Raw genomic sequence first — 14,191 nt, 5'->3', positions numbered from 1 at the left:
AAGCAGACTGTGGTGTGTGTTTCACTGTAGCAACAGCTCTACGTGGGTTCAAGTGAAGGGCTAGCCCAGGTTTCACTCAGTAGATGTCACCTCTATGGCCAAGCCTGTGCTGAATGCTGCCTGGCACGAGACCCCTACTGCGCCTGGGACGGACACACATGTTCACAATACGTCCCTGCATCCAAGAGGTATGCTAAACTCTTGAACGTTCACTTTGGCGAGTATGTAGCATTACCCGAAGCATGATACTGTGTCCCTTTAATTATTGTAGAGCCTTTTAGAGCCTGTATAGGCATACATTCACAGTAACAATGTAGGATTGTTAAAGCTCAAATCTGTAACACTCTGCACATACAAGGGACAGAAAAGAAGATGGAGGGTCTGGTGTTGATTTGTGAAACCTTTTGCAGAAAACAAAGTTAAACTATTGACAGACGATGGAACAAATGTTTATGGTCATGTCCGTCCATTGTACGTAGTTATTTAGTTTTACACTGCTTCACATCACCCATTTTATCACCACTTAAAAAACATGCAGAGTCAAAAATGTTAATTAAATGAGTAATATAAGTAAGTAGCTGGCTAAAATAATAAGAAAATATATAAGTTTTTCACACAAAAAAGAGCACAAAAGCTAACATGTAACATTTACTATTTACATTTAAACTGACTTCCTTTCAGGAGCAGAGAATGTGCACATTCATTTTTTTTACACTTAATATATCTGATCCAAAAGAATATCCTTTTTGTTGCCCTACTTCTCCATGCTTTGAGTGTGTGTGCGTGTGTGTGTGTGTGTGTGTGTGTGTGTGTGTGTGTGTGTGTGTGTGTGTGTGTGTGTGTGTGTGTGAGAGATTCTGGGACTTTCAGGCAAAGTTCATAGTTCTACCTAAATATGTTTTCTATTTTGGTTCTCTTCACCGCTTCAGCATTTCTTTTTCCATGCCAGAGGGTATTAGTCCATTTGAGGCATTGATTATAGAGGCTGTTCTTCAACTGATTAATGCTACTGTCATTCTACATCTCGAGAGAGCAGTGCTTGAGGTGCAAAAGCACATGTGTGTGTACGACATGTGTGTCTGTGGTTTTTTTGTTTTGTGTGCTTGCTTTTACGAATCCAGACTCTACAGCAGGGGTGTCAAACATACGGTCATCCCGCGGGCCGGATTGGACCCTCTGACGGGCCAGTTCCAGGCCCGCGGGATGATTTTGCAAAGTGTAAAGATTACAGAGAAGACATTAACTGCAATTTTCAATGAAAGCAACTTTATTTAAAATGTGTCCACTGGGTCTTGCATACAACACTGTCAAGCAAGCAAACTGTTGTTGCTGGAGCTGCCGGTAAAGAACTTCTGGAGCTGGCGGGTTTCTGTCAACATTACACTCTGTGGCACCGTCATTACACAAAATGTCTTTGTCAAAAAAAGAGAAAAGTGGACACGGAGTGAAGAGTTTTCCAAGACAAATGGACCGTTTCCTATTTATTCACAGAGGTGAATGGGAAAGCTGTGTGCAGGGTGTGTTCGCGGCAGGTTTCAGTGCTCAAAGAATATAATATTTGGCGTCACTATGAGACTCATCATGGCGAAAAATACAACAGCTTGCAAGGACAACTGAGAAGAGAGAAGATACATGAATTGTTAGAGGGTCTGAAGAAGCAGCAGTCTGTTTTTACCCGTAGCCGAGATATCGGCGATGCAGCAGTGAAACCTAGCTACCTTATTGCTAGCGAAATAGCATTAGCATCAAAGCCAGATTGTGAGGGTGAGTTCGTGAAAACATGCATGCTGAAGGCTGCAGGACTCGTGTGCCCTGAGAAGCGGTTTTTGCCAACATTAGCCTGACGAGAAACACTGTGGCAGATAGGATTTCAGATCTTGCGGCAGAGTTAAACAGCCAGATGAAGCACAAAGTCAAGTCATTTGTTGCATTTTCGGTTGCAATTGATAAGAGCACGGACATTTCGGATGTTGCTCAACCGGCCACATTCATTCGTGGTGTTGATGAGACTTTGACCGTCACCGAGGAGTACCTTGAGTTGGTACTATGACGGACACCACAACAGCAAATTACATTTTCAACGCTCTCGTTGGAGCACTGGACCGGGTCGGAGTGGACTGGGCCCGTGCTGTTAGCGTGGCTACAGATGGTGCGCCATCAATGATCGGGGAAAAAGCAGGTGTTGTGACAAAACTCAGAGAGAAAGTACAGGCTGCAAATGGAGGACATGGTTTTTGGACATTTCACTGTATTTTGCACCAGGAAGGGTTGTGTTGCAAGTCGTTAAAAATGGATCACGTCATGGCAGTGGTTGTCCGAACTGTTTATTTCATCCGAGCCAGAGGTCTGAATCAGCGTCAGTTTGACAGCCTTCTCAGTGATAAAGACGTTACCTATAGCCTGCCATACTACACTTATTGCAAATGCTGCTTCAGACACTTTTGCACCATGAACAATATATTTCTGTGAAAATGAATACTTACTTTGGAAATATTTTAAGACGTTGAACATTGTGACATATAATGTCAGTCAGCAGCTTCAGTACAAAGAGCCACAACTTTTATGTATTTTTTATGTATACATTTGATATGATATGATTTTACTGGTCCGGCCCATTTGAGATCAAATTGGGCTGCATGTGGCCCCTGAACTAAAATGAGTTTGACACCCCTGCTCTACAGAATCTACACCCTACAGTTAGAGGTCACACTGCCGTATTATTGTCCAGTGGGGATGCTGTTATGGTTTGTGGATCAGTGGAGACCCTGCATTTGGTCTCCAGTGCTCTTTGAAAGCTGATCCGCACAGTGTCCCTGAGTGTGTGCTACAGATGTCCCATCACTGAGGACTGACAGGAGGTGGAGGAAGTAAAATCAATACAAACTGAAGGAGCCTCAGTGAGCAATACCAAGCTAGAGGCCAACGAAACGTTTACTACTGTAACATTAATGTGGGTAAACAAAAATCTATATGGAGTTTTCCATGTTTCAGGCAAACAAGAGATTTGTGCACTTCAAGAAACTGGCATGTAACATTTCCTCCAATAAACAGATTTGTATTGCAAGATCACAGGAAAGTAGACCGAATGAACTGAGAAGTGTTGTTGTGTAACTTCTTCACATGTTCAACACAGCATTCTTATTTTTCCAGTATATGCAATTCTGACATTTGAGAAAAAACACCCCAGTTTGAGATGTGTGAGAGGTGTTTTTTTTATTAACTTCTTTTCTCCAGTCATTACCTCCACCAAGGACCAAGGTGATGCTTTTGTCTCGGTTTATTTTTCCGTTGGTCTGTCTGTCAGCAGGATTATGGAAAAAACCTTTGGCCCAATGTTTATGAAACTTGGTAGAAGGGTGTAGCATGGGCCACGGAAGAACTCATTACATTTTGTAAAGGATCCGAATCCCAGGGTGGATACACAAATTATTTTTCACTTTCGTTAACATTGGGAGATAGGGCATTTGTGCTGCATTCATGTGGTGTCAGAATATTTGGAAAAAGGATTTCCCTACTGTGAAAATTGAACGTCCCAGAAGTCGGAACAACAACTTGGAAACAGCTATTAATGTGTTGTGCAAACGCCTTTAGCAATAAAATACAACGCATATTCTTTGTAGCTCCGAATGACATTCTGCCAGTACGTGTGAATGTGTCAAAAGGTTCGTGCTCAGTTGAAAAACAGATTTTAATATGTTCTGTATGTGAAAATATGGTTGTTGGCACTGTCCCTTTAATGTTATTCATATATCTAATTATTTCAAGACCTTATGACATAAGTTGTTATTTTCAGCTTGTTCAATATGTTCAGCATTTGTGTGTTTGAACTCGGATGGTGGTAATACTGATACTAAAATGCTAATTGCTAAATGAAACCCACCTTTTTACCAAATCAGAAACTTTTTTTTTTTTCTCTCAATTGTCATGAACTCGTTATCTTCATACTCTCTGTGTGTTTGTTCTCTAGGCGAGCCAGAAGACAGGACATCAAGCATGGAGACCCTGCCAGTCAGTGCTGGGACACACAAGACGGTACGTAGACTTTGTTCTCTTAAGAAGTTCAGCCTTTATCTTTCTTTGTAAGAAAGTCTGTTTTGTTTCTTTGCAAGCTGTAAACCCACATCCAGCAAACAGATACATGAATTACTTAACAAGTCACTAGAGGTTACCTGCAAGAGATACCTTTTTTAAGAACCAGAGAAAAGAATTTGGATCAATAACAGCTGTGTTTTCTTTAGGTCTTGTTGGGAGACGGGTGGAGGAGAAGGTCCTCTATGGGGTGCAGAACAATTCTACTTTCCTAGAGTGTATCCCCAAATCTCAACAGGCTCAGATCCGGTGGTACACACAGAGACTTGGATCTGAACGCAGGGAAGAGGTCAGAGAGTGCACTCATCGACACACCTGTACACCACACACCACCCAAACATAAATCATCTCTGTCACTCTTTCCTTTCCTCCCTCCTCTTTATTTTTCCAACCTTGTTTTCTTGAGTTTACTGTACATGATGGGTTACATGTTCTTCATGCCAAGTCACAAAGCTGAGAAGTTACACGGCCAAAGACAGACGTTTGTCACATTTCTTACATAATTACTTCAAAACATGCAAAAACATACCAAAAACTCATCAGCAAATGTTTGTAGCACAAATCACAATGCCGCAGGTACTGCTCATCTTGGTGAAGATTAAAGCAGTGCTTGAACTAAGAGGATGCTGATGAAGCTTACAAGCATATACAAAGAGGGATACACAAAAGTCTCATCCGTTGTGGAATTATAGGTAATAAAGGAGCCATTAGGTCATTATTGATGTTTATGTCAAGGGATTTCTGAAATATTGTGCAGTAGAGAAATGACCTTAACATGAGCCATCTGAGGGGATGGGACATTCTCTATCTCATATGAAAATGGGGGGAAAGAACATTGAGCGTTGCATTTTACTTTGAATTTAACCTTTTTTCTTTTATTATTATTAAGTGTTTGTGCTGCAATGCAGTCCTGTGGGCCACCGTAGTTTCAAGGGAAACTATAGATTCTCAATTGTGTTCCGAAAATGAAGTGGTTGATCGGTGACCACTTCAACACAGTAAAACTGTATAAAGTACTGACTTTAGACAAAGCATTACCTTAGTTCACTGTTTAGATGACTGTTGGTTGTCGCAACTCTCACTCACACTAAAGTTTCACAACCTAAACTGATTGAAACTAACTGTTGAACAGATTCTGAATGATTAGCATTAGAGCTTAAATTAGAAAAGTATCTATTTTTATAAAAACTCAAGTACAGGCAGGCTATTTGTAACACCATAATTCCTGAGCTCTTTGGAAGATATAAAGGGCTCGATAGAAACCAGAGGATCTGTAACCTTTGTAATGACAATCGTATATGAGACAAATAGGAAGGATTTTTTAAACCGGCCATCAATTTTTTATTTTATTACAATCACATAAGCCAAAGGTTGTGGGTAAACTACTTGTCTTTTTGAATAATGTCCTTCCTTTATTACAGTAACATTTGTTGTACTTTAGCCATGCCGTGTGCCATTGTTGTTGTCGTTATTGTTATTATTGTGGACTATGTTCTGTTTGTGCTCCATACCATCTTATCATGGTCCTGAGCCACATTAAATTAAATGAACATTTATCAAGCGATGGATTAGTTGGTGATAGAGTAAAGAAAATGTTACAAAGTGGTGCATATTTAGTGTTAATTTACATCCCACAGTTTAACATATTTGTACTACTTCATTTGTGCTACTTCCCATTGCATAGGACCACTTGAACAAGTCAGTTTAAAACTCAAATCCTGGGAGACAGGATGGTGGACAGAGAAGGACATACAGGGACAGAGAGTTTAATGTGTTTGTATTTGAGGTGTGGAAAGAAACTCATTGAAGATGACACTCGTCTCCTGAATGAGAGAACTGAGACCTGCTTACTCAGCACCTCAGTGCCCTCCCCTCCCCTATCCAAACATACAAACCTTCCTCCACCCACTGCGAGTGGCCTGCTTACCACTCAACCCACTCACTCCTCCTCTCTCTTCCCACTTCCTGCTACACTTCTTTACTCCCACGACTGGTCCCCTGTCCTCTCGCTCAGGGGTTGAATGTAAACAAACTGACAGGTGCAGAGGCCACTAAAGACCCATGTGTTCCTTTATAGGCCCGCACAACAGAAAACCCTGTGTTTCACTTGGTGTGTGTGTGTCTGTGCGCGTGTTTCTTTATGATCCCCTACAGCAGAAATCATAACACAGTGCACCCTAGGGACAGCCATGTGTTTTTGGGTAATGAACACAATGGGGTGTTTTCTGTGTTTGTGTGTCTAGACATGCAATGATATGTGACCTATTGTACTCTAGACAAAGTGATGAAGGAGTGAATGCAGGAGTTCTTCCTCCCTCAGGATTGTCATGTGATAGACACAGAAGCTAAACAAATACGACAGAATGTGCAGAATCTGTTGGATCAGCAGCAAGTTCGGTGGTATTTATAATGGCAATGCGTCCAAGAGCAAGTTCATAAAACCTATTTCTATGTGACTGAAATTGTATCTCAGTGTCTTCTCTGCCAATGAAAACGTAGAGAGAGCTACCACCTGGACTAACTGGCAGCCCTATACAATATTTTGGGTTTAACAATTATTCTGAGAAATTAACTCTGATTTACAGTAGATCTCAGTTCTAGCAAAAGCTTTTACACAAGTGTGTCATACTTATCATGATACATAACTTATAAATGCTGCTTGGAAAATGTGCTGATAAAAAAAAAATAGCAAAAAAGAAAAAAGAAAAAAAACAACTATTTAAATGGTTACACACAGCTGTATAGTCCAGCCTTTGCATAAATTAATGTATTTCTTTGGCGAGGCAGTCAATGAACATCGCTAATGTTTGTAGACCTAGAATACAAAAGACAAAAGGAAACTGCAGCACAAATGTTTGGATTCATGGCTGCATTTGACCCGGCTCTCAAACTGAGCAGGACAAATAGTAAGTCTTAAGTTATGAAACATAGTATAGTATAATATTCTTTAAATGTGCTTCTCTCATGTTGGTTCATATTTACGACTAAGCATTTGATTGATTGTTTTCTTGGCTGTACCACAGCAATGCTGCCGACGGTCAAAGCAAAGTAAAAGAGTTCAAGTGAAACACACCAAGCTGGAAGTCAAAGAAACACACTTTTTCAGGTGATGAGATTAGTTGTGATCGTGTGTGTGTTGATTTGAATTGTGTAATGCGGCATGTTTTTGAGTGTCTATGTCTGAGCCTTGTTACTTTTGTCACAACCTGGCTCGAGAGGAGGCGACAAGGAGGGAGACCACACAATCCATAACTTTGCTCTATTGTTTAGTTAAGTGAATGACAGGAACACACAGCACAAAGCACAAAGCACAAAGCACAAGCACAAGCACAAGCACAAGCAAATAATAGGATCAGTCAGCAGCCCAAGGTGAAGAGACCGAGATGATCTTGCAGGTCTGCTTTATAGCCTGACCCCAGCCTGCTCAGGTGTACTGCATCACTAACGAGGAGATGACGAGGTCTCAGCTCCACCAATCAACCTCCTGAAAGACATGTTAAGCACACAGCCTGGGAAGGGCAGGACAGCCACCTCTGAGGCCGTCACACTTTAAAGATATTCAAATAGCTTTCTTGCAATTGATTCTATTTGACTTGATTTCCTCATCTTTGTACATGACATGACTTCACTGTCTCTTGCTTTTGCAGTTGTTTTTGTTCAGTCATAGTCATTTTTTCTTGCTTTCTCTTTATATTACCAGCTGTAGCTGTGTCAAGTACAAAATACTAACTGGAACTTAATTGGTAAGAATATTAAAATCATGCCCATATTAAACCAAAACACCCAAAGTTGATCACTGTTGAAGGACAATTCTGGTTTTAAGATGAATTTATCACACAGCCCTGAGGGAAATATGATGGTGATGTAGGACATCCCTCTCACAGCTGGATATGTGGTGTTGGAGCAGGTGATTTCTGAAGTGTCTGGCTCATTTCACCCTCTCACTCCCTGTGCTTTTCTTCCCTCTCTGTTTCCTTCCATCTGTCATCACTTGCCCTCTTCTGTCCCTCAACCTCCTTCATCAGTTCCACCTTAATCACTCCTCACTTAATTCCAGCCTTCACGCTTCCTACTCCGTCTTCTTTGTTTCCTCATACTTTTAGTGTCGTCTCCATAATTTCCCATAGTCTCTTCCCTTTTGCGTTTCTATCACTTTCTGGCTCCTGATAGGTTTTGATGAAGCCATCCTCGACCAGCTGCTCGCAGCACCTGCAGCACACCACCCGCAGCACACCACCCGCACTTATTCTCATCATACACTAATAAAAAACACTTATCCCCCCCCTAAAAGTAAGCTAATAAAGATTTGAGCATGGAAGAGATTCCTCTGACTTTCTCACAGGATGTTTGTTTTTGTATGTGCGTGTCTTAGTGGCTGTGTGTGTATTTACCTCCTGGAGCCTAGAATGCGAAGCTATTAAAACATTTGCAATAAGAAAATTATAGATGATGTAAAAATGTCATCCATGGTGTTCATTAGATCAAAGCTATCCTGAAAGCATGGGAAGTTCTTAACTTCGTAATTAAACTTTGCTTAAAGCTTAAGCTCTTAAAACACACCCACACTCGCGTTTCATTTAACTATTAAAAGCTGTGTTTCATTGGATTGACTCTACATGCATGCATGCCTCTTCACACATACAAAGATGCATTTAAGAGTCTCTACAAACACAGAGCTCTGTAAAGTACTGCATTGTTATTCCTTGAAGGAGTAGGCTTCATCACAAGCCCAGGCACACACAGACAGACACAGGTACACAAATAAAGACAGACCATCTGGGTGAGTTTAAATGTCTGGCATTGTCATTTAGTCACAGATGCCTGGATGGCAGAGGGGCGTCGGCTTCAAAGCCACACTAATAAATGCTGATTGAATGATTAAATAATTGCCCAAAGTTTCCGCAGATGCTTTGCACAAGTGATATTTTATGTTTTTAATATACATCCCATGTGTTGTGTAAGTCAGTCAGGTGTGTCAGGAAATGAGAATGTGATGGGAGACAGACCAGTGGGTAAGGGTCAAGATCCAAAGAGCCTCTGAGGCCTGGAGGTCTGCCTCTGGCTGGACAACACATCATCAGTGTCAGACCAAGAAACCACCACAGAGCTATATAGACACACACACACACACACACACACACACACACACACACACACACACACACACACACACACACACACACACACACACACACACACACACAACCACGTTTTTGTGTAGAAGGATAAACAGGCAAATATTCAAGCTTTCCTACATGCAGTTCACGCCTGGGCCTCCTTCTCTGTCTTATCCTACACCTCTGGGGGGTCGGAGCTGGGCCATGGGAGGTATGCTTTTGAAGCATCCACACATGCACGGACACACACACTGTCATGCTCTTGCTCTGTCCTCTGAACACAGCTGTGTTGTTTTAGGCCCAGACAGCAGCCATACCACCTGATGAATCATGGTAAATGCTAAATGAAAAGAGCGGACCATGAACATTAGCACACTTCTTACCCTTGCACCTTAGAGCCACACTCACTCACAAACACACACATACACACATGCACACACTCACACACACACACACACACACACACACACACACACACAAACACACACACACACACACACGCATACAGACACGCACACACAGACACACATTTTTGCCAAATACCTCATTTATCCTTTGCTTACTGCTTGTACTCATCATGTATCCACACCACATAATGAACCCTGGACACCCACACTGTGAGTGACACTCCCCACACCCAATTCAATAAGTTTCCTGTCTCAGGGGTCATTACCATGTTTAACGCACCTTGGATATAAATCAGGTGTGAAAATGCATGTGTGTGTAGGGTGGCAGCTATCAAACCGGTGATTTATAATGCAGTCAATGTAGTGCAGTTACTCTGATTGATTGTTTACGGGTAGGTACGGTGTGTGTGCGGTACGCAGAATTAATTTTTATTTTATAGTAAAGATTTCTTGTGTTTTATATAAGCTTTGAATCTTGATTTATGAAAGGACTATTTAGCATGATTTTGTATTGTATTGTGTACTAAGGGAAGGCAGTTGTAGTCACATGACCTTGTTGTTGTTAATGAAGCTTCTATACGTTTCTTTTTGTCTCCCAGGTCAGGCTGGATGATCGTGTCGTGCACACAGATCGAGGTCTCCTGATTCGTTCCCTCCAAACCTCTGATGCTGGTGTGTATGTCTGCGTGGCTCAAGAGCACACACACTTCACTCACACTCTCCTCCATCTCAGGCTACAACTTGTTACGCATGGACAACTGGATGGGAAGCCCAAGCCCAGTGAAGAACCCGTGGTGGAGCTACGCCACGGTGTGGAGTCCCGCCAGCACTATAAAGACTACCTGAGAGTGATGAGCTCACCATTTGGCTCTCTCGAAGAGTACTGCGATTCACTGTGGCTGCAGAAGAGGCCGTCAAGGGTGCGAGGACGAGGCTTGGGAACTGGCAAATGGAAACATATACAGGAAATGAAGAAGAGCAGGAACAGGAGACAACACAGAGAGAGGGAGGAAGAGTGGGAAAAACAAGAGCGAGGGAGGGTGGTGAGGACAGCAAAGCAATGAAGGATGTGACAAAAAAAAGACAAAAAACATTCAGGGTTAGCTGTCAATACTACCGGTGATGAAGCAGAACATGACACAGAACTGCAACATTGCAATGAAAGATCAATTCATGAGCAAGCAAAATCTACGTCAGAGTTAATTGGGCGTGAAAGACTAACCCTGAAATATACAGTTCAAGAGTTAAAAAAATAAGTAGTGTTGACTACTTGAATGGTCTGCAAACATCTATCCTGTTTGCAGATGACATGCCTTTTAAAAAAACATCAGAGGCAGAATAACGACATTATTACAATGTGTAAAATGTTCATTTTGCATAGTCATCTATCAACTTCTATTTCAGACACAGTGCTACTGGAGATAAACTGACCAGATGAAGGATTGCAACATGACTGGTCTTTCCTACAGCTTTCACTGGCAAAATAGTTTCCCCAACAGTCCAGACTGACGCGTAATAGAGGTGATCATTTGATGCTATTGAAACATATGGTTGAACTAAGGAGATTGAAAAAAAAAAAAAGAGTTTGCTTGTGGTGATGACAATGCATTCATGTTGAATGACTGTAAATATTTATATACCATGTACAGGAGATACGGCATGCTCAATTTAGTCTTATTACTGATTTGTATAACTATGATAATCATGTATTATGTTTGGGCTGACAAAATGACATATTTTTGTACAAACGTTTAACTCGTATATACAGTACTGTAGGTTCATTAGATGTTTTCTTAAAAGTTATTTAAATAAATTGTCTTGGAGACTCTGTGCCCTGAACTGCTTGCTTACTTTGTGTGAAGAGATAAAACAAATACACAAAAAATCTATTACTATAAAAATGCAGTTTCAGCCAGTCTCAAGCAAACAGCACACAGCTTTTGATAATGGGTTAGGGTTAGCTCAGCTGAGCCTCTCCTGATATAGCAGCACAAGTCCCTGTACACTGTATGCAGATGTCAGAATGATTCAGGACCAGCTGGTCCTTTGTTAGTGGTTGTGTGTGCGTGTGTGTGTGTGTGTGTGTGTGTGTGTGTGTGTGTGTGTGTGTGTGTGCGTGTGTGCGTGTGTGTGTTTGTAAAAGCGAGAGAGTTTTCAGAAGTTTGATCCAACTAAGTAATTTACAGGTTTCCTAGAATAAACTGGTAAAGCTCCAAATACATTAACATCAGTTTCATGAGAAATCATGCAACCCAATGTGTTTGACCTACATAATGATGTAGATAATATCATACACAGTGCTTTGATATAATGATGACAACAATATTACAAAGATTTCTCTGTGAAAGACATGAGTCATGTTTTAACTCATTCATAAGAGGTGGAGCTGCTGAAATACTGCAGGTATCACAGGGTACAAATGTGTCCCACACTCAGGGGTGGGAGTAATGAACTGTACTGTTACATTACTGTAACTAAGTCAGGTTTTATCAGTATGTTTTGGATTTTTTTTTTTTTAAACATTAGTCATTTTATGTACCATTTGAATTGCTGTAATCAGTTACCTGTGGTAACTTTGGAGGTCTTTACTTCTTATTTCCCCTTCAGTGTTCATGATTGTTCCCGTCAGAGACCGTGTACATGTGCACACAAACACCACACATTAACTTTTTACTTAAGTACTTTACTGTCTTTAGTATTGTAGCCTACTTTTCTAGATTTGAAGTCAAGTAAAAACAAAAGTCACATGATACACTGAGAATGGAAGCCGTAGGAGGGCAGTGTTCCGGTGAAACAAACAAAACAAAAATAATAAATAATTAGGAACATTTGTTGTGTGGATTTGAAAATGAGGTCTCTGTGGTTGTTTGCGTATAGTGACATGCCATTTATAGCTTGAATATATTCTTTTTTGGTATATCATATGTTACATCTATTAGAATATTTAAGCATTTACAATCACATCATTTTATTTTGTATTTTGATTGTTACTTCTCGGGCAAATACCAGTTGCCCCCAATTCTTTCGGACACTAATCCCTGCCCATATTAATATGAAGGCATTGAAAAATGTCATATTCTTCAATAACCTTTTAATTATTTTACTGATCTCATATATAGACATCCCCTATTACACGACTATTACTGTCTCTATGGTGAAGACTTAACATTTTATTGCCTTGACTTTTACAGAAACCACCATGCCTCTCATGTCATTGTGCGTATTGTACTAGCCCTCCATACGTATGCACATACGAACAATATTCAAGTCTCCCAATTTGTGTTTCTCCACAGTGATTTCTCTATGTTTCTTGTAACAAAGACAATAAATATTTCAAGCACTTCCTCCTTGTCTATAGTTTATTTATCAGTCTGCTGCAAAGAACAAACTACATCTCCCCAAAAAGTGAAACAGAATAGGGACAATAGGAAAGGACTGGAACAGACTTTAGCACAGCATTACTAAATAAATAAACAAATGCTTAAACCACTAACAATTTAAGTCTCTGGGTAATGTGCACTTTAAATAAAGTTAAAATCACAATATAATTAGTTGGAAAAGCACAGCAGCAAATGCATACATTTTGTAGAAATAAATGTACTTGGAGACATATTTTGGCAAAAATCAGGGCTGTTTGCATTCTTCTGGTCCTGCCCCTCACTTTCATGGGTCTACAATAACATGGACTAATTAGTTCACTGAGGACAGTGGTGGAAATGGCATTTATTTTTTTAAATGAGATTGAGATATGATGAAAACTTTGAGAGGTGGAGAAACAGTATGAGAGTGTACCAAAGGCCTGAGACTGGGAGAAACCATTGATACGCTGTGAGTCCTGCCGAGATGCTGCATACTACACATCAACACCGGTTGCCACACCTTGTTAACAGCACCATTTAGCTATGTAAAGGTTGTACCAGGCTGCATACCGAGCTGAGGGTGGCAATAGTCAAAAGAAAAGTCTACTTGTTGGTGATGTCTGTTCTAATTGATCCATTGTACATAATAAATTACATGACAAGATGATTACAGGTTATTTATCCAGTAATCTCATGTCTGCATGCTTTGATGTAACTCCTACATAAGAGGTGTACTGTCAGACGTTATGCTTCCCTTATATGGAGCTCTGTCCAATCTAGGCATGAGTGAGCATCAGGCAGTTGCAAGTGAGTTGACTTCACCTTTACATTTGGCTGGAGAAGAAGCAATGAGTAAAGATGACGTGTTGCGATAGAAAGGCAGACAGAGGCAGTGGGGGGGTCGAACAAGGAAACAGAATTCAGGGAAAGAAACCAGATTTTATGGAAGGAAGTGCTTCATTTGATGTGATTGGTGTAATGAGCTGTCTGGTGAGGACCCCATGTAGTGGCCTTACAGGATACACAGACAAAGGCACATGCACACAATATACTCCCTTTGCACTGTCTCTATTTTAAGAGGTTTTCCTGTGTTTCGTAATCCACAATTCAAGATCAGATACAATGCATGGGACTGGGGTCTTCGCAGGTTCTAGTTGACAAAGTTTAAAAAGTGGTTGATGTGTAGCCATTGTCCTATAATATAGTTATTTATTTTGGA

The 14,191-nt window shown here is 40.7% G+C and overlaps 1 protein-coding gene across 1 annotated transcript in view; it reads left to right on the top strand.

Annotated features, from left to right (window-relative positions):
* sema3d (sema domain, immunoglobulin domain (Ig), short basic domain, secreted, (semaphorin) 3D) overlaps positions 1 to 12,956 on the top strand; it is a 34,638-nt gene extending 21,682 nt beyond the window's left edge. The window contains 4 exon segments of the mRNA XM_029434353.1: positions 31 to 188; positions 3,968 to 4,032; positions 4,239 to 4,378; positions 10,213 to 12,956. Of these exon segments, the coding sequence (XP_029290213.1) occupies positions 31 to 188; positions 3,968 to 4,032; positions 4,239 to 4,378; positions 10,213 to 10,677 (828 nt within the window). The 3' untranslated portion in view covers positions 10,678 to 12,956.
* Positions 12,957 to 14,191: the final 1,235 nt, after the last annotated feature.

The sequence above is a fragment of the Cottoperca gobio genome, chromosome 6, assembly GCF_900634415.1.
Source record: "Cottoperca gobio chromosome 6, fCotGob3.1, whole genome shotgun sequence".
Taxonomy (NCBI): domain Eukaryota; kingdom Metazoa; phylum Chordata; class Actinopteri; order Perciformes; family Bovichtidae; genus Cottoperca; species Cottoperca gobio.
The sequence above is the reverse complement of the archived record's forward strand: the minus strand, read 5'-3'. Positions and strand labels throughout refer to the sequence as shown.